This window comes from Hypomesus nipponensis, chromosome 28 (assembly GCF_054491055.1).
Source record: "Hypomesus nipponensis isolate SF chromosome 28, ASM5449105v1, whole genome shotgun sequence".
NCBI classification, from domain to species: Eukaryota; Metazoa; Chordata; class Actinopteri; order Osmeriformes; family Osmeridae; genus Hypomesus; species Hypomesus nipponensis.
Window position 1 is genome coordinate 10,565,370 of NC_140388.1, and position 18,404 is coordinate 10,583,773.

An 18,404-nucleotide genomic window follows, 5' to 3' on the forward strand; every position below is an offset into this window, starting at 1 on the left:
GACTGACTCACCGTGCACGCTCAGTCTGAAGGTCCGGTCCACCTGGCCCGCCATGTTGGATACCTTGCAGGTGTAGACTCCTCCATCAGCCACCTGGAGACATCCAGTCATCGCACCTGTGCTTGTCTGTGTGTCTGTCTGTGTGTGTGTGTGTGTGTGTGTGTGTGTGTAGGTAGGTGTGTGTGTACCTGAACTCCTAAGATCTCCAGCCGGTGATGGTCCATTTTCAGCCCGTTGCCCGGCGCCAGCTGGAGTCCATTCCTGTACCATGTGACCTCAGGCTCGGGGATGCCCCGGGCCTCACAGCCCAGAGTCACCGACGAGCCCACCTGCGGGGTCATGACCTCTGACTCAGAGGCTGGGCGGGGCTTCAGCGTGGGCAGCACTGTGACAACACAACGGAGAGGGGAGAGTGAATCAACTCAGCTCACTGTGAGCTCCAGCAGCAGCTGTGTCCAGCAGGGGTCTCACCGTAGACAGTGAGCAGGATGCTCTTCTGGTCCTGCCCAGCGGGGTTGCTGGCGGTGCAGACGTACTGGCCTGCGTCCTCCAGTCTGGCCCTGGGCAGCTGCAGCATCTGGCCCCCTGCAGACACACATGGAGGAGGTCTACGTTCCAACAGCACATCACACAGGGCACCAAGCCAGATCCAGATAATGTGGGTTAGGATGTGTGTGTGTGTTATGGTCAGGGTTAGAGTGTGTGTTGCTGTGTGTGTGTTATGGTCAGGGTTAGAGTGTGTGTGTGTTATGGTCAGGGTTAGAGTGTGTGTTGCTGTGTGTGTGTTATGGTCAGGGTTAGAGTGTGTGTTGCTGTGTGTGTGTTATGGTCAGGGTTAGAGTGTGTGTTGCTGTGTGTGTGTTATGGTCAGGGTTAGAGTGTGTGTTGCTGTGTGTGTGTTATGGTCAGGGTTAGAGTGTGTGTTGCTGTGTGTGTGTTATGGTCAGGGTTAGAGTGTGTGTTGCTGTGTGTGTGTTATGGTCAGGGTTAGAGTGTGTGTTGCTGTGTGTGTGTTATGGTCAGGGTTAGAGTGTGTGTTGCTGTGTGTGTGTTATGGTCAGGGTTAGAGTGTGTGTTGCTGTGTGTGTGTTATGGTCAGGGTTAGAGTGTGTGTTGCTGTGTGTGTGTTATGGTCAGGGTTAGAGTGTGTGTTGCTGTGTGTGTGTTATGGTCAGGGTTAGAGTGTGTGTTGCTGTGTGTGTGTTATGGTCAGGGTTAGAGTGTGTGTGTGTGTTATGGTCAGGGTTAGAGTGTGTGTTGCTGTGTGTGTGTTATGGTCAGGGTTAGAGTGTGTGTTGCTGTGTGTGTGTTATGGTCAGGGTTAGAGTGTGTGTTGCTGTGTGTGTGTTATGGTCAGGGTTAGAGTGTGTGTTGCTGTGTGTGTGTTATGGTCAGGGTTAGAGTGTGTGTTGCTGTGTGTGTGTTATGGTCAGGGTTAGAGTGTGTGTTGCTGTGTGTGTGTTATGGTCAGGGTTAGAGTGTGTGTTGCTGTGTGTGTGTTATGGTCAGGGTTAGAGTGTGTGTTGCTGTGTGTGTGTTATGGTCAGGGTTAGAGTGTGTGTTGCTGTGTGTGTGTTATGGTCAGGGTTAGAGTGTGTGTTGCTGTGTGTGTGTTATGGTCAGGGTTAGAGTGTGTGTTGCTGTGTGTGTGTTATGGTCTGGGTTAGAGTGTGTGTTGCTGTGTGTGTGTTATGGTCAGGGTTAGAGTGTGTGTGTGTTATGGTCAGGGTTAGAGTGTGTGTTGCTGTGTGTGTGTTATGGTCAGGGTTAGAGTGTGTGTTGCTGTGTGTGTGTTATGGTCAGGGTTAGAGTGTGTGTTGCTGTGTGTGTGTTATGGTCAGGGTTAGAGTGTGTGTTGCTGTGTGTGTGTTATGGTCAGGGTTAGAGTGTGTGTTGCTGTGTGTGTGTTATGGTCAGGGTTAGAGTGTGTGTTGCTGTGTGTGTGTTATGGTCAGGGTTAGAGTGTGTGTTGCTGTGTGTGTGTTATGGTCAGGGTTAGAGTGTGTGTTGCTGTGTGTGTGTTATGGTCAGGGTTAGAGTGTGTGTTGCTGTGTGTGTGTTATGGTCAGGGTTAGAGTGTGTGTTGCTGTGTGTGTGTTATGGTCAGGGTTAGAGTGTGTGTGTGTGTTATGGTCTGGCGGTGTGTGTTGCTGTGTGGGCTCTGACCCGGTAAGATGTGCATGCCGGAGCTGAACTGGAGCAGCTCTCCATCCCTGGTCCAGGTCATCTCAGGGGGGGGGTAGGCCTGGACGTCACACAGCAGGGACACCATGTGACCCTCCACCACGCCCACATCCTCCTCCCTCCGGCCCAGCACCCTAGGAGGGACTGCACACCACAACATGGATTCGCTCACGTCGAATCCAGAAACGGCTCACAGTACGAATGCTAGTCCAGAGGAGGTCAAGTAACGCGAACGTGAAATAATGCGGCCCTAATCTGAAAAGGCCTCTATGAGAACAGGTTATATGACACGATGCTACATGAGGAGGCATCTCTCCTGCAATAGAGGGGGGGGGGGGGGGGGGGGGGGGGGGGTTAAGAGGGTCAGGAGGAGAGGAAGGGCTGGGTCTCACCTTGCACAGTGAGGCTGAAGAGCTTCTCCATGGTGCCCACCTTGTTCTCAGCCACGCACACGTAGCCTGCCATGTCTGCCACCTGCACGCTGAGGATCTGACAAGACACGCACCACACAGCATCTCAACACCACCCTACGCACGCTGAGGATCTGACAAGACACGCACCACACAGCATCTCAACACCACCCTACGCACACGGGCTCATTCACACACCAGCTAATACACACAAGGATTTACACACTGGTACATACACACTGGTTGGTTTCTAGGGGTGGGGGAAAAAATTGAATCGAATCACATTTGAATTGCGATTCAGTCTGCTAGCGATTCAGATCGATTCACAAATGTACGTGAATCGATTCCCACCCGCTCTTGGTTTCCTAACCTGCAGCAGTGTGCCGTCCTGGCTGACGAGGTGGTGCGTGTCTGAGCGTACTGGCTGGCCGTCCCTGAGCCAGGACACCGCAGGCTCCGGGTGGCCCGTCACCTCACAGAGCAGTGACACCGTGGTGTTCACCACCGCCCCCACCTCCTCCATGAAGGAGTCCACACCCCCAGCGATCACGGGGGGAACTAGCCAAAAACACAAAGAAACTACAGGTGAGGACGATCGTCTCGCTTTGAATACAAGCGTTGACTAGACGAAGAAAATGTCAATGGACGCCCATGTCATGCTGTTCCTACCCAGCACGTCCAGGTCGAAAGTCATGCGGTCCTCTCCGGCCTCGTTGACTGCCTGACAGGTGTACTTTCCAGAATCTTCCTTCTGCACCCGGGAGATCTGCAGCACCTGTCCACCTGAGGTCCCCACACACACACACACACACACACCCCACAAGGTACACCCCCCACCGTGAGCATCCGTGTCAAGCAGCCATGTTGTAATACACCACGGCAGAATGCGATTGGACTAGCAAACAGGAAGGAGTTCCTTTAACCTGGAAGTAGTACGACTCCGTCGGCGGAGGTCAGCTTGCGGCCCTCCCTGTACCAGCTGAGGCGGGGCGGGGGGATGGCGTTGCTCTCGCACGACAGGCTGACAGGATGACCCAGGACCACCTCTCTCTTCTTCGTCATCCCCTCCTCCGTGTCCTCCTCCTCTTCCTCCTCTCCCAGACCCCAGGCTGCAGAGCCCGGGGTCACCCTCTGGAAGACGGGAGGGACTGGAGAGAGGACCACGTGTCAATAACACAAACATAAACACAGACCGGCACGGATATGTTATATGGAATTACAAACAGACAAACACAGACAGATGTGTTGCTGAACAGCTCTGAAGCACACACACACACCCTGAAGCACACACACACACTCACCCTGAATGGTGACATGGAAGTCCCTCTTGTCCTCGCCGGCTGTGTTGGTCACCACACAGGTGTACTGGCCCTCGTGGGACAGCATGGCAGGGCTGATGTGGAGAAGGTGACCGTCGGCATGGATACCGGCCTGGGAGCTTCCTCTCAGTAACTAGGAAACAGAACACCAACAGCCCTCACTGACATCTCGTCTCAACAGCATTCAGTTAGTGCACAGGGAGGACCTGGAGAGGCGAACCCTCACCTGTCCATCTTTGAACCACTGGGTGGAGGGTTCGGGGAAGCCTTTGGCCAGGCAGGACAGGGTTAATGTTCCGTTAATCCTCACTTTCTCCTCTCTGGCACCGAAGCTGAGCAACGTCGATTCCCCTGCCTCGATCTGGGGAGGGACTGAACCAAACAGCAGACAGAAAGAAGAACATGAAGAAACGAATTCAACACCGTCGTGTTCAGAATCACTTGACTTTCTGTCTTCTTGTTAATCCCATGCTTCTACAATGAGCTTCAACCGCATCAACGGTCTTCTGTCTCACCCAGGACAGTGACTGTGTAGTGTTTGTGGGCGGAGCCGGCAGGGTTGGAGGCGCGGCAGGTGTAGAGGCCAGCGCTGTCGCCCCGCGCCGCCCCCAGCCTCAGGCCCCGCCCCGCCTGCGTGTAGGTGAGCTGGGCGCTGGACACGATGGGTTGGCTGTCCTTCAGCCAGGTGATACTGGGCACAGGTGAGCCCTCCACGTCACAGGACAGCACCGTGGGGAACCCCAGCACCACGGACACATTAGAGGAGTCACTGCTACCCTGGATGGAGGGGGGGGCTGGAGGGAGGGAGGGAGGGAGGGAGGGAGGGAGGGAGGGAGGGAGGGAGGGAGGGAGGGAGGGAGGGAGGGAGGGAGGGAGGGAGGGAGGGAGGGAGGGAGGGAGGGAGGGAGGGAGGGAGGGAGGGAGGGAGGGAGGGAGGGAGGGAGGGAGGGAGGGAGGGAGGGAGGGAGGGGAAAGAAATTTAGGAAGACACCGTAGAGGTACAGATAAGGCTGCATGACAGTATTACTGAACAGTACCGCAACGAGGTGTTTACCTTGTACACTGAGTCTGAACTGGCGTTGTTGAGTTCCTGCGTTGTTGCTGGCCAGACACTGGTACAGGCCCTGGTCTCTCTGCCTGACGGAGCGTACCTTCAGCACCTGGCCCTGCTCCAGGAAGTCCACATGGGGGTCTCCATCGCTCGACAGCACTCTGGAGGGAGGGAAGCATGGAGGAAGGGAGGCAAGCATGGAGGGAGGGAGGCAAGCATGGAGGGAGGGAGGCAAGCATGGAGGGAGGGAGGGAGGGAGGGAGGGAGGGAGGGAGGGAGGGAGGGAGGGAGGGAGGGAGGGAGGGAGGGAGGGAGGGAGGGAGGGAGGGAGGGAGGGAGGGAGGGAGGGAGGGAGGGAGGGAGGGAGGGAGGGAGGGAGGGAGGGAGGGAGGGAGGGAGGGAGGGAGGGAGGGATGAGCATAACTGTCCTTCATGGCAGACCAAGAAGAATGTTTTAAAATATGCTGACTCATTCTCAGATTCATAGCAGTCTAACCAGCCTGTATTAACAGATGCTGACACTCTCTCAGTCTCATAGCAGTCTAACCAGCCTGTATTAACAGATGCTGACACTCTCTCAGTCTCATAGCAGTCTAACCAGCCTGTATTAACAGATGACTCACTCTCTCAGTCTCATAGCAGTCTAACCAGCCTGTATTAACAGATGACTCACTCTCTCAGTCTCATAGCAGTCTAACCAGCCTGTATTAACAGATGCTGACACTCTCTCAGTCTCATAGCAGTCTAACCAGCCTGTATGAACAGATGACTCACTCTCTCAGTCTCAGCAGTCTAACCAGCCTGTATGAACAGATGACTCACTCTCTCAGTCTCATAGCAGTCTAACCAGCCTGTATGAACAGATGACTCACTCTCTCAGTCTCATAGCAGTCTAACCAGCCTGTATGAACAGATGACTCACTCTCTCAGTCTCATAGCAGTCTAACCAGCCTGTATGAACAGATGACTCACTCTCTCAGTCTCAGCAGTCTAACCAGCCTGTATGAACAGATGACTCACTCTCTCAGTCTCATAGCAGTCTAACCAGCCTGTATGAACAGATGACTCACTCTCTCAGTCTCATAGCAGTCTAACCAGCCTGTATTAACAGATGACTCACTCTCTCAGTCTCATAGCAGTCTAACCAGCCTGTATTACCGGTGACTCACTCTCTCAGTCTCATAGCAGTCTAACCAGCCTGTATGAACAGATGACTCACTCTCTCAGTCTCATAGCAGTCTAACCAGCCTGTATGAACAGATGACTCACTCTCTCAGTCTCATAGCAGTCTAACCAGCCTGTATGAACAGATGACTCACTCTCTCAGTCTCATAGCAGTCTAACCAGCCTGTATTAACAGATGACTCACTCTCTCAGTCTCATAGCAGTCTAACCAGCCTGTATGAACAGATGACTCACTCTCTCAGTCTCATAGCAGTCTAACCAGCCTGTATGAACAGATGACTCACTCTCCATCGCGGCTCCACTCCACTCCGGGGGCTGGATGCCCGCTGACCCGACACTGGAACTCGACTTCCTGCCCCAACACCACCACCACTTCCTGTAGCCTTGTGGTACCAGAGATCACTGGTGGAGCTGTCACACACACACACACCAAAAGTCAACAAGACAAGTGCATCATCCAATGTATATAACTTGCCTTGCATGTGACCCCTAATCTAGGGGTCCTAAGTGTCATCAAGTCTCACCTTGCACCAGTATGCTGTAGTTCCTCCGCGCCTCTCCAGCACTGTTGTGTGCTGCACAGGAGAACTGTCCAGCATGCTCTGCCTGGACCCTATAGATCCTCAGCAGTCTGTTCCCATTCTGGAGGTACACTCCAGGGAACTCTGCCACCTGCACACAGCCAGAACCAGGGAGGCTTGAGCACACAGCCAGAACCGGTGAGGCAATTGATCAGGGACTGTAATTGGCCAAGCAGCCACTAGGTGTCTCCCCGTTATAGGATACAATTGAGTCCCGGAGGTATGTCTGGATCGACTACGGAATGCGAGAAGGCATCATGTTTGTAACCCTTTGTGTAGGCTTGAGCAGGTGACTTACAGGACGGCCATCTTTGCTCCAGCTGATGGAGGGGGAGGGGATGCCGAAAGCGTCGCAGCCCAGGGTCAGGGGCTGTTTCAGGGTGACGGTCAGGTTCAAGGCCTGTCCATCATCCTGGATCTCTGGAGGAACTGGACGGAAGCAGAAGAGAGGCTAATCCCATCAGTGTATTTTCTACTAGATAAATGCTGTACACTGTAAACAAAACTATTGTTTAAATTGTTTCATTTTATATCTGGTTTTCTGTAAGTCTAACTTCTCTGCACTGTTGGGGAAGCCTGTAAATGATGTGCGCAAGACAAACTTCCTCGAGGTCACTGATATATAGCTGACAGTATGTCATGTGCAGTCACAACAGGCTGGGAACCCTGGGAACCATCCCCTGGAGAACAAACTCCTGTTTGAGTTCAGGCCTCAGAGGACATGTGATTGTTAATGACGTCTCACCAATCACTTTCAGCCTCGTCTTCCTCTCAGCAGATCCTGCCTCGTTAGTGGCCACGCACTTGTAGTCTCCGCTGTGACTGGCCGACGCCGAGCCAATGAGAAGAGAGCTGTCCGCCGTCACGGAGAGCTCTGATTGCTCGGCGTGTATCTCCAAGCCGTTCCGGAACCAGCGCACCTTGGCTGGAGGAGAACCTGTGGGGGGTGGGGGGGTGGAGAGAGAGGACAGGGAGCTGGGTGAACACACCTGAAGGCTTCAAACGACCGTTGGTCGACCAAGATAAAACACACTGCAGTCGCTCTGCCTCTCTTCAGGAGGCCTGAGCGGGCAAGGAGCCCAGGCTGAAAGATGCCAGCTCTACATTTATCTGCTGGACAGCGGGGGAAGTAGGGAAGCCTTGCCAAAATAGTTCCTCAGAGTCCTCTCTGTGTCTGAGCAAGGACACCACAAGGTCCTGGAACACCCCACCTATGACAAACACACGTCGCCGTACGACGTCTGACTTAAAGTGGTAACGATTTATGACAGGGATAATGGGTCAGGGATTAGGCAGCGAGAGCAAGAGGGGGTTGAGGCTGTGGTTCAAAGCATTTGGTGTGTTCTCTCTGGCTTCTAAAACAGATGTGTTTGTAGCTTTACTCAGGAAGGCAAAGGGGGGGGCAGGGAAACCTGGGGGGGCTGGAAGGGGAGGAGGTCTGTGAGGACTACACTCTGGTCCTGGTCTCTCTCTGGTCCACCAGAGAGAGGCTGAGACACGGCCAAGAGATACAGAGAAGCTTAGGAGAAGCTTAACTAATGTCATAACGCGTCCCAAACGACACGAGAGACCAGAGGCACTGTTGTCAGCCACTCCTACGCAGAGCACATGTTTACAGTTTGAGAGCTCTGACTCTAATTTATGACATCACTGCTGGGAGGAAATGCAGGCAGATGTTCTGTTTTAGACGTTAAATTATATCATTAAAGTCTTTGAGTCTATTTAGATTTCACCAAGCATAGCTTCACCTCTGCCATGAACATATAATATCTACATATACAATTATAACATAATTATAGTGATGTTGTTATAATTACAGTAATTAGTTATAGTTTTGTAGTTGGTGGACATCATTGTCCTTATGGATGTGTAGGTATAGCATGCCTGTCTGCCTGCCTGCCTGCCTGCCTGCCTGCCTGCCTGCCTGCCTGCCTGCCTGCCTGCCTGCCTGTCTGTCTGTCTGTCTGCCTGCCTGCCTGTCGGTCTGCCTGTCGGTCTGCCTGTCTGTCTGTCTGTCTGTCTGTCTGTCTGTCTGTCTGTCTGTCGGTCTGCCTGTCTGTCTGTCTGTCTGTCTGTCTGTCTGTCTGCTTGGGCTACAGGAGGACTGGAGTAACCTGTCTTCCTCTCTCCCTCCTCCTCTCCTGTGTGGAAGATCCCTGCAGACGTTCTCTGTACGTTATTCCAGCAGCGGCCTGTAATTAGGATTCCTCTCCCTGTTGGCCCAGTGCAGAGGAAAACAGATGTGGGCCGGCGAGGAGGAGGAGGCGGGAGAGGGGGGGCGGGCGAGCATGCTTCCAGCTGCTGCTTCACGTAGCGCACCCTCTCCTCACCTTCCCAAATATGTCCCCGTTACCATGGCGAGGCCCCCACACAAACAACAGCTATTTACTCGCCCTGTCAGGAGGGGGTGAGGGAGGGCGCTAAAACACATGAATGAATGCACGGCACAGATGTAAATAAACACACGCTCGTTCCCCGGGGCCAAGTCTTCTGATGAAGCCGTCCCTCCCCCTAACTGTGGTGAGTTCTACCTCGTCCTCGCCGACACGCTACAGCAGCAAGCCTGGAAGAAACCACTCCGTCGGTCTGACGGGGGGGGGGGGGGGGGGGGGGGGGGGTTTGGCTTTGACCACTATAGCCATAGGCGATATGGTAAGAGAGGGGCTGAAGGTACGGAACAGTGTGCTGGGAAACGGCGTCCAGTGACTCATCCCTATCGGGGTCGTACCTTGAGCAGGGCAGGGGATGAGCACCTGGCTGTTAGCCACTAACTCCATGACGACATCACCCGCCTCGGCGAAGGACGGAGCCTCTGTGGAGAAATGAAGAAACAGGAAGTGGTTAGATCTGAGGAAACAGGAAGTGGTTAGATCTGAGGAAACAGGAAGTGGTTAGATCTGAGGAAACAGGAAGTGGTTAGATCTGAGGAAACAGGAAGTGGTTGGATCTGAGGAAACAGGAAGTGGTTAGATCTGAGGAAACAGGAAGTGGTTAGATCTGATGAAACAGGAAGTGGTTGGATAGGGAAGGGTCGCTAACACCATTAGACAATAGACACAGGGCTAGCTTTGTCTTACGGCAGGGGTCATACGAGTCCAGCTCCAACTTAGTGAGTAACGACCGTCCTAACGACGTATCTAAGTCTTCTAAGTGCGTAACGGCCTGATTCCAGTCTAGTTTAGCCTTAGGCAGAGCGTTAGTGAAAGGGTTAATCTGAGAGGTGAGACGAACACTGTTCTTTCTGCCCTCACATGATGACTCATGTGTCCTCTGAACTCTGCTCCCTCATTAACCCCGCGTCCCGGATTCCTCTGGGACCATCCTCACCCAGCCCTGACCTTCAAGGTCAAAGGGCAGCTCGGTCAACTGATCAGCTAGCACAGAGGTCAGTCTGTCACGGTCCTCGATCCTCTCTAACCATGCTGGTTCTGCCTCCAGAAAACTAATCCTCAGAAGATCCCAAAGCTTCCTGGGTTGAGCTGTCCCTGTCTGCTCTGGTCGTCAGCCAGGGAAATCTGGACTTTGAGCTTATGACTAAAACCTCGTATGCCCTACTGTGATGAGCCAGCGACACTGCAAACCCATTTCAACATCATCACACGGACTGAACCTCCCAATAAACGAGTTTGTTTTTAGTCTGACATGATGTGTACAGCAGTATGTGGGGAGTACTGATGCGGGTGACAAGGTGATCTGGTGCTGGTATGGTGGTGACAAGGTATCTGATGTGATGGTTGGTGCAGGTACAGTATCTGATGTGATGGATGGTGCAGGTACAGTGTCTGATGTGATGGATGGTGCAGGTAAAGTGTCTGATTGATGGTTGGTTCTGTGGACTCACCCAGCACCTCCAGCTGTATCAGCAAGGTGTCCTGCCCAGCACTGTTTTCCGCCACACAGCTGTAGCTTCCCCGGTCTGCCAGGCTGGCCCTCTGGATCCTGAGCCCCGCCACGTCCCTGGTCTCCAGCGGGCGCCCGTCGTGGAACCAGCGGACCAGCGGCCGGGGCTCCCCCTGGACTACGCACGGCAGGGTCACCGTCTGGCCAATCAGAGCCTTCAGCACAGACGGCCCCGCCTGGATCTTGGGCTTGGCTGAGGGAAAAAAAAACAACAAAAAAACACAATGCATCTAACCAGGGACGCAGGTTTGTTTTCAAATGTGGGTTTGGAAAGTTTTTCTCTTTTTTTTTTTAAGGTTGCGGACGTTAAATATACTTTTCTTACAGTAATAAGAAGAGTGGAGGACATCTGTCATTTTCATCCCAAAAAGTGACCTACACCCCTGAATATAACAGACCCAACTCTGCTAAAGGGATAGGATGTAACGTAAATGTTGACATGTTCAGCCTCAGACTTGGCGAAGCCTGAATGAGCACTCAGGCCTGGAGAGGAGGGGTACCTTGGATGTTTAAGTCATAGCTCAGGGACACGTTCCCTGCTGGGTTGGCCGCTGAGCAGGTGTAGCGTTTACTGTCACTCAAACGCACGTCGGAGATCTTCAGAGAGCCAGAGGGAAGGACACTGAACCTGGGGACGGGTCAGAGGTCAGGGGTCAGAAATACATAGTTACCATCTACAAGCTTGTATATGTGTTAGTGTGAGCCCAAACTAACAGGTGCGTTAGGACAGACTTGTGTGTGTGTGTGTGCGTGTGCATGTGTGTGCGTGTGTGTGTGTGCGAGTACCTTGGTGTTGTACTTGTGTCCATGCATTCATAATTAGGCATGTCAGTAATGAGAACTGAAAATCCATCCTAACTTGATGGCAAAAACCTGCTTCAGAAGCTGTCCAGCTTCATAAACAGATACGACCACTATCTAAACACAGACGTGGATTTATCTGAGATAAGTGTGTCTCCTAAGCAACTAACTTACAACAATGACACGTGTTAAGTGGAAAGGCCCGGAAACACAAAGACTTCTGTATTTCAACACGGTATATGGAGCTCTAAACTCCCTCTGCCCTCTCCTCCAGCCCGTAGCACCAGCAGTATGTCAGGGCCTGGTCAGGGCAGAACCCTCATAGGGGACCAGAGGCCCCCGTCCACATCCAGCCCGCCCCATCCAGCCCGTCCACATCCAGCCCGCCCCATCCAGCCAGCCCCATCCAGCCAGCCCCTTCTCCTCCCCACACTGATGTCAGCACCTGTGTGAACACAGACTGACCCCAGCCTGGCTGGAGCACCCTGGGAGAGCCAGAGGGGGCTGACATCAGCTCTCCTGGTGGCAGACCCGAGGAGTCCTGACCCCTGGCAGTATATCCAGCCTTCCTTGACACTGGAGGTAGACCCAGCCCAGTGGATCGTGAAGGTAGTCCCAGTCGCCCTGACCCTTGGAGGTCTCCCCAGCTCTCCTAACTCAGGCTGGGCTGACAGCAGCTCCTTTGACCCTGGAGGAAGACCCAAGCTGGGCTGTGGGAAGGAGGGAGGGGGAGTCCAGCTTGGCCTAATGTCTCTCCAAAAGGCCAGTGGCAGTGGTGGAGGGGGTGGGGGGACAGACATGCTGAGGTATTATCAGCTTCCTCTGGTCTCCCTGGCTGGGCTGTAGTGTTGGGGGAGGGGAGTGTGGAGGGGGCAGGATAAGGGGGGTATTTGTGGAGGTGTGCTATTCTCATCAGACAGGCATGGTAAAGAGTCAACATGTTGTTTTATGGCAGGAGATCCACAGGGGACCGAACGTCAAACGGGACAGACTCTTCCTCTCGTCTCGTTGGCGTGCCTCTCTCCCCCCCCGATCCCTCCCCCCCTCCCTCCCTCCCCTCACCCACATCCCTTCCTGGCCTCACGCATGTCTCTCCCTCTCCTCCTCCCTCTCCAGACTCCAGTCCTCTCCCTGCCCTCGTCTCCATGCAGTGACTGTGGTCTGGTGGTCTGGTGGTGTGGTGGTCTGGTGGTGTGGTGGTGTGGTGGTGTGGTGGACTGGTGGTGTGGTGGTGTGGTGGTGGTCTGGTGGTGTGGTGGTGTGGTGGTGTGGTGGTGTGGTGGACTGGTGGTCTGGTGGTGGGTGGTGTAGCAGAGCAGGTCAGTGAGGGTCTGGAAAGGGGGCTGTAGAGGCGTTTTTCTTCTCACCACGCCGTGACTGGAGGGATGGGCTGTCCGTCACGGGTCCATGTGATCAGGGGGAGGGGCTTCCCTGGACCTCACAGGGGAGAACCACTTCGGATCCCACCGCTGCAGCCATGGTTACCGTGTTGCCATGACCGCTCACCCCCATTATCTTAGGTTTGGCTGAGGAAGAGAAAACAGTAAAGGCTCCATTAACTGATCTGACATTTTTAGGTATTTAATTTCAGTTTACTAAATGTCTACGTATTCGGCCGAGGCCATGAATCGGCATTTCTCAAACTGTGAGGGGTTTTCTCCTGGTGAGGATTGTGTGTTCCTTACTGTTGACGCTGAGCTGCATCTCCCTGCTGGTGTAGCCCACAGCACTGCTGGCCGTGCAGGTGTAGACGCCTGCATCCTTGAGGGTGGGGTTGGGGAGGTGGAGGTGGCCAGCCTGGTCTGGCTGGGAGAGGGTCCTGTCCTCGGGCAAGGCCTGTCGACCCTGGGGGGGGGGGGGGGCGGGTGAGAGGGAGGGAGGGAGGGGAGAGCAGTGTGAGGACTGGAGTCGTGCGACAGTACAGTAACACGCTACAAGTTCAGAGACTCACTTCTGATGACGCCTCTAATTACAGAGCTCTTTCTCTGGAAACTCTCTCTTTAACTGAAGCACAAACAGGTAGGCACACACTGTACTTATCCTCTTTAACGAGGTGGCTTTTACAGCGCCAATATCGCCTGACAGAAACATGCTAGACAGAATGCACGAGGCAGAGAGCACAAGGCATGCCCCTACTAGAGGAAAATGATAAAGGGAAAACAGTACAGCTACATTTGTTTACAGTTGATTTATATGATCTCATTGGCTATTCATCTTAAGACCGATTAACAATAACAGCAGTCACCAGGATATTTCTATGTGTGAAGTTACGAAAATAATTTCAGGGAATGTGGTCTAAACAGTCATTTGTGAAATGTTGCCTTTGAACGAAGCCGAACAGACGATACCATGGACCAGGTGACGGTTGGCATGGGAACGCCACTGGCCTCACACGACAGGGTGATGGCCACGCCCTCGCTGGCTGTGTAGTCGTACGGGCCGCTGTTGATCTCAGGGGGCACTGTGAAAGGAGAGCACATCCACCGTGTTTCAGCTGTCTCTACGACATGGACACCCAGCCAGGGTCCGGGAGTAGAGGTCAGAGGTCAGACCAGGGGGCATGTCTTCATTACAACCCGATGAAGACCCTTCATCAGGGCCTCCATCACTAAGGGTACGGAACAAAGAAGGCCCTTTCACTAACATGGCAGGCGGTAATGAAGCCTGTGGGTATTAGGATGGCCGGAGGTTTAATTCTGATACATGGGATTTTTCTCCACAGTCAGCACATTGTTAACATGTCTACAGAGCATGTCTGCATGTGGTGGACCCTGGACGGCCCTGAGCTGGCAGAGAGGAGGCGGAGCTCTGACAGAGAGGAGGCGGAGCTCTGACAAAGAGGAGGCGGAGCTCTGACAGAGAGGAGACGGAGCTCTGACAGAGAGGAGGTGGAGCTCTGACAAAGAGGAGGCGGAGCTCCTGAAGAGAGGAGGTGGAGCTACGGCAGAGAGGAGGCGGAGCTCTGACAAAGAGGAGGCGGAGCTCCTGAAGAGAGGAGGTGGAGCTACGGCAGAGAGGAGGCGGAGCTATTGCAGAGAGGAGGTGGAGTTCTGACAGAGAGGATGCGGAGCTATGGCAAAGAGGAGGTGGAGCTCTCACCGTGGACCTCCAGGCTCACGGAGATGTTGACCGAGCCCGCCACGTTCACCGCCGTGCAGACGTAACTCCCAGCATCCCCTGGGGCGGTCCTCTCGATGTGAAGGCTGCCGTCGCTCCGCAGGAAGGCCCGGCCGCTCAGCGGCAACTACAGGGGAGCACACGCTGGCGTTACGGCGACCACGGCAACCAGACATATTATGGGACACATCCGTCCCCGTATAGCTGGGAATGGGCTCGCTTGACTGATTATCGAATTTCAGAATAAAAGCGTTTTCCGAATGAACACTTAAAATAACAATGAAACACAAAGAGAACAGGCGAATTTGTCCATTCTTACTGGTCTGCCGTTGTGGGTCCAGTGGCGTTCAGGCAGGGGGATTCCATCCAGCAGCATGCAGGGGATACTGAGAGACTGGCCCACTCTGGTGGTTAGGACGGGGGCTCCATGGGCCAGGACCGGGGGCTCTGAGGAACGAATAGGAGGATGTCATCTAGATACAACCCAGATATAACTCCAGCAGCTGGGTAAACAGAGGAGGATACATATCAGCTATTATCAGACGGGTCTCCGTGGAGACCGCTGGTTGTGAGGGGAACTAGCAGAGGGGAGATCTAGGCCATACCTAGCCCAGTTACCGAGACGCTCACTTCGGTCCTGATAGTCCCAAATTGGTTCTTAGCCTCACAGATGTACAGACCTTCATCATCCAGCCAGACACCTGCAAATACACACACAGTCAGTTAGAACCGTCATATTAATTGTCATATTCCCCCACATATCAAATCACATTTATTTGGATAGCTCTTTTGACACGCAAGCATTGCCCACAGAGGGCTTCACATACGCCCTTAAAACTGCCCCTCAACCAACCTAAACCCTCAAGGAAGACAGGGAAAAAACTCCCAGAAAAACTCCCAACGGGAGAAAAAATGGAAGAAACCGTGGGAGGAGCAATTTAGAGAGGGATCCCCTCCTCCAGAGACGGTTGGTAAGAGAGAGGAGCAGACCACAGGCTAAACATAGTCATACAGTGTCAATGGAGTTTGAAACACCAAAATCCATTGTTCAACTATATGTATCGTCTGCACATATGTATAGAGAGGACAAAGAGAGTCCTGTAGAGCTAAATATGAGAAAGGTCATCTATACATTTATAAGTGTATAGTGTATACATTTACTATACAAGTGATGACGTACAAGATAAACATATTGGACCAGAGCTCAAAAACGTACCTTATTTAAATGTGTTGAATTATCAAGCCATTTGTATAAGTCAAAACGTGAACATACAAATTTGGGTGTAATGTGCTACAGCTGTGCCCATGTGCACGGTGTTTCCTAAGAAGCAGATTCGGCTCAGATCGCATGAAGACCGATCTGTGCAGCCCCGAGTTCAGTGTGGAGATGGGGGATGAGGTAAATAGCAGAGTAGGGCCGGGGTCATATCTGAGGAAAGCTTTACATATCTGACATGTTTACAGCCCATGGCGAGGGTATTCATTTCTTCTTAATGCTAGGTAAACACCAGCCATCTGCTGCAGGTTGAGCAAATCAGGTCAGCCCAGATGGGCCTATAGATGTGCTATGCAAATACTACTGGTGCTACTCCAATAAAACAAAACACAGCCCATAAATGTTTAGGGTCTGTTGTTCTCTGACAAGACATGAGCCAAGAGCTGTCCAGCGCGTACACAAGGACCCAAACCCAACCACCTCTCTCTCAGTTCTCCACCGGCCTGGCTCGCCCCTTCGCCCCCTCGCCGAGAGAGAGAGAGAGAGAGAGAGAGAGGGAGAGAGGGGGGTGAGAGAGAGAGAGAGAGAGAGAGAGAGAGAGGGGGTGAGAGAGAGAGAGGGGGTGAGAGAGAGAGAGAGAGAGAGAGAGAGAGAGAGAGAGAGAGGGGGGTGAGAGAGAGAGAGAGAGAGAGAGAGAGAGAGAGAGAGAGAGAGAGAGAGAGAGAGAGAGAGAGAGAGAGAGAGAGAGAGAGAGAGAGAGAGAGAGAGAGCGAGAGAGAGAGAGCGAGAGAGCGAGAGCGAGAGAGAGAGAGAGAGAGAGAGAGAGAGAGAGAAAACCCGACACTCCTGAAGCAGAGCCAAGACGATCGGGTTACATTGACACTCTTAAGAAAACGTTTACTGAATCTTATCTGGGGGGGGGGGGGGGGGGGCTCCACCTTCTCTATATATACACATGTTTATATTCATTCAGGGAATCTCAGCAATGCCAGTCAGACAAACCCACAGGAGGGCCAATCTGCTGTGAGGACCAGGGAGGCAGTGGGTGAGACGAGAGGTGAGGGGTGTGTAACTCACTCTTTATCTGCAGATATCCCCTCGCCAGCTTCTCTGCTCCGCCCTGGCTACCAGACCTGGTCTGGACCCGCCTGCCGTCCTCTCTCCGCCACGTCACCGCCGGCAACGGGAAACCCCTGGCGACACAGGCTATGGTGACGTTCTCGCCGACGCTGGCCGCGATGTCCCCCGGCGCCTCGTGAAACACAGGTCCCTCTGATGAGAGGAAGAACAGCACGCCCGCGTGAGCTCCAACACAAGCACCAACCTCCTGGGACTAAGTCGAGCTGTGCTGAAACGACAGCCCTGACGTAGACACCGAGCCGGTCTGTCGTCCCTGTTGATGTGAGCGTTGTGTGAGCGAGGCCAAGATGGCCGCCCCCCCCTCACCTCCGACCTCCAGAGCGACGGTGTCCGAGGACGTCCCAGCGGAGCTGCGGGCCTCGCACCTGTAGCGTCCGGCGTCCATCACCTGCGCCCCTCGGATCAGCAGCACGCCGCGCTCCACATCCTGCTCAGCAAACGGCCCGGAGCCCACCTGCAAGTCCCCTGGAACATCCCCCACACACACACACACACACACACACACACACACACACAGCAGGACACACACACACACAAACACACACACACACACACACAGCAGGACACACACACACAGCAGGACACACACACACACACACACACAGCAGGACACACACACACACACACACACACACAGCAGGACACACACACACACACAGCAGGACACACACACACACACAGCAGGACACGCACACACACACACAGCAGGACACACACACACACACACAGCAGGACACACACACACACAGCAGGACACACACACACACACACAGCAGGACACACACACACACAGCAAGAGACACACAGCAGGACACACACACACACCCCAACACACACACAGCAGGACACACACACACACACAGCAGGACACACACACCCCAACACACACACAGCAAGAGTCACACACACGCGCGCATGGCTCGTTAAGGCTATCCCTCCGGCACATGCCCACGGAATCCTTCACAATTCCCTCTCTCTCGAACAGGCAGTCGTTACCTTTGAACCAGAGGAGCTGGGGAGGGGGGGCACCTGTGGCGAGGCACTGCAGGGTGGCGTCCCCTCCGACAGCCACCAGGACCACCTTGAACTTAGCCGCAACGCGGGGGACCTCTGCAGGGGAGAGGAAGGGGACACACACACACACACACACACAGAGCTATACTCATAAACGTGACTCAAAGACTCGAATCACCCACCATACGGCCAGACATCCCGGCAATTCGACACCTGATAAAAATACCAGAATATGTGAATTTAATGAATTCAAATGGACTGGACAGTGGGGCCAGCATCAGGTTAAATATAGAGCTGACTAACATCTCCCTGGGCGTCAACAGAGAGAGGGAGTGTCAGTCAGAGAGGACGGTGGCAGAGGGACAGCTGGCGCTGAGGGGCTGCACCCAGCCAGTCGCTGGGTATCTTGACGGATATACTATGTTGTTCAAAATGAAACTCGCGGAGAAAACTAAGTGTAACCCCAGTACACCCTAAGGAGAGGCT

At 53.7% G+C, this 18,404-nt stretch overlaps 1 protein-coding gene across 1 annotated transcript in view; it reads right to left on the reverse strand.

The window, feature by feature from the left end:
• The window catches only part of hmcn2 (hemicentin 2), a 46,927-nt gene that overhangs the window by 17,815 nt on the left and 10,708 nt on the right, over positions 1-18,404 (reverse strand). The window contains 29 exon segments of the mRNA XM_084694751.1: positions 12-93; positions 189-385; positions 472-585; positions 2,167-2,328; positions 2,577-2,673; positions 2,965-3,152; positions 3,264-3,377; positions 3,518-3,742; positions 3,896-4,046; positions 4,140-4,285; positions 4,429-4,707; positions 4,968-5,125; positions 6,434-6,560; positions 6,674-6,821; positions 7,029-7,159; positions 7,476-7,667; positions 9,459-9,542; positions 10,572-10,823; positions 11,131-11,258; positions 12,799-12,853; positions 12,856-12,957; positions 13,117-13,276; positions 13,780-13,892; positions 14,531-14,675; positions 14,868-14,995; positions 15,154-15,249; positions 16,842-17,036; positions 17,211-17,369; positions 17,901-18,014. Of these exon segments, the coding sequence (XP_084550877.1) occupies positions 12-93; positions 189-385; positions 472-585; positions 2,167-2,328; positions 2,577-2,673; positions 2,965-3,152; positions 3,264-3,377; positions 3,518-3,742; positions 3,896-4,046; positions 4,140-4,285; positions 4,429-4,707; positions 4,968-5,125; positions 6,434-6,560; positions 6,674-6,821; positions 7,029-7,159; positions 7,476-7,667; positions 9,459-9,542; positions 10,572-10,823; positions 11,131-11,258; positions 12,799-12,853; positions 12,856-12,957; positions 13,117-13,276; positions 13,780-13,892; positions 14,531-14,675; positions 14,868-14,995; positions 15,154-15,249; positions 16,842-17,036; positions 17,211-17,369; positions 17,901-18,014 (4,242 nt within the window).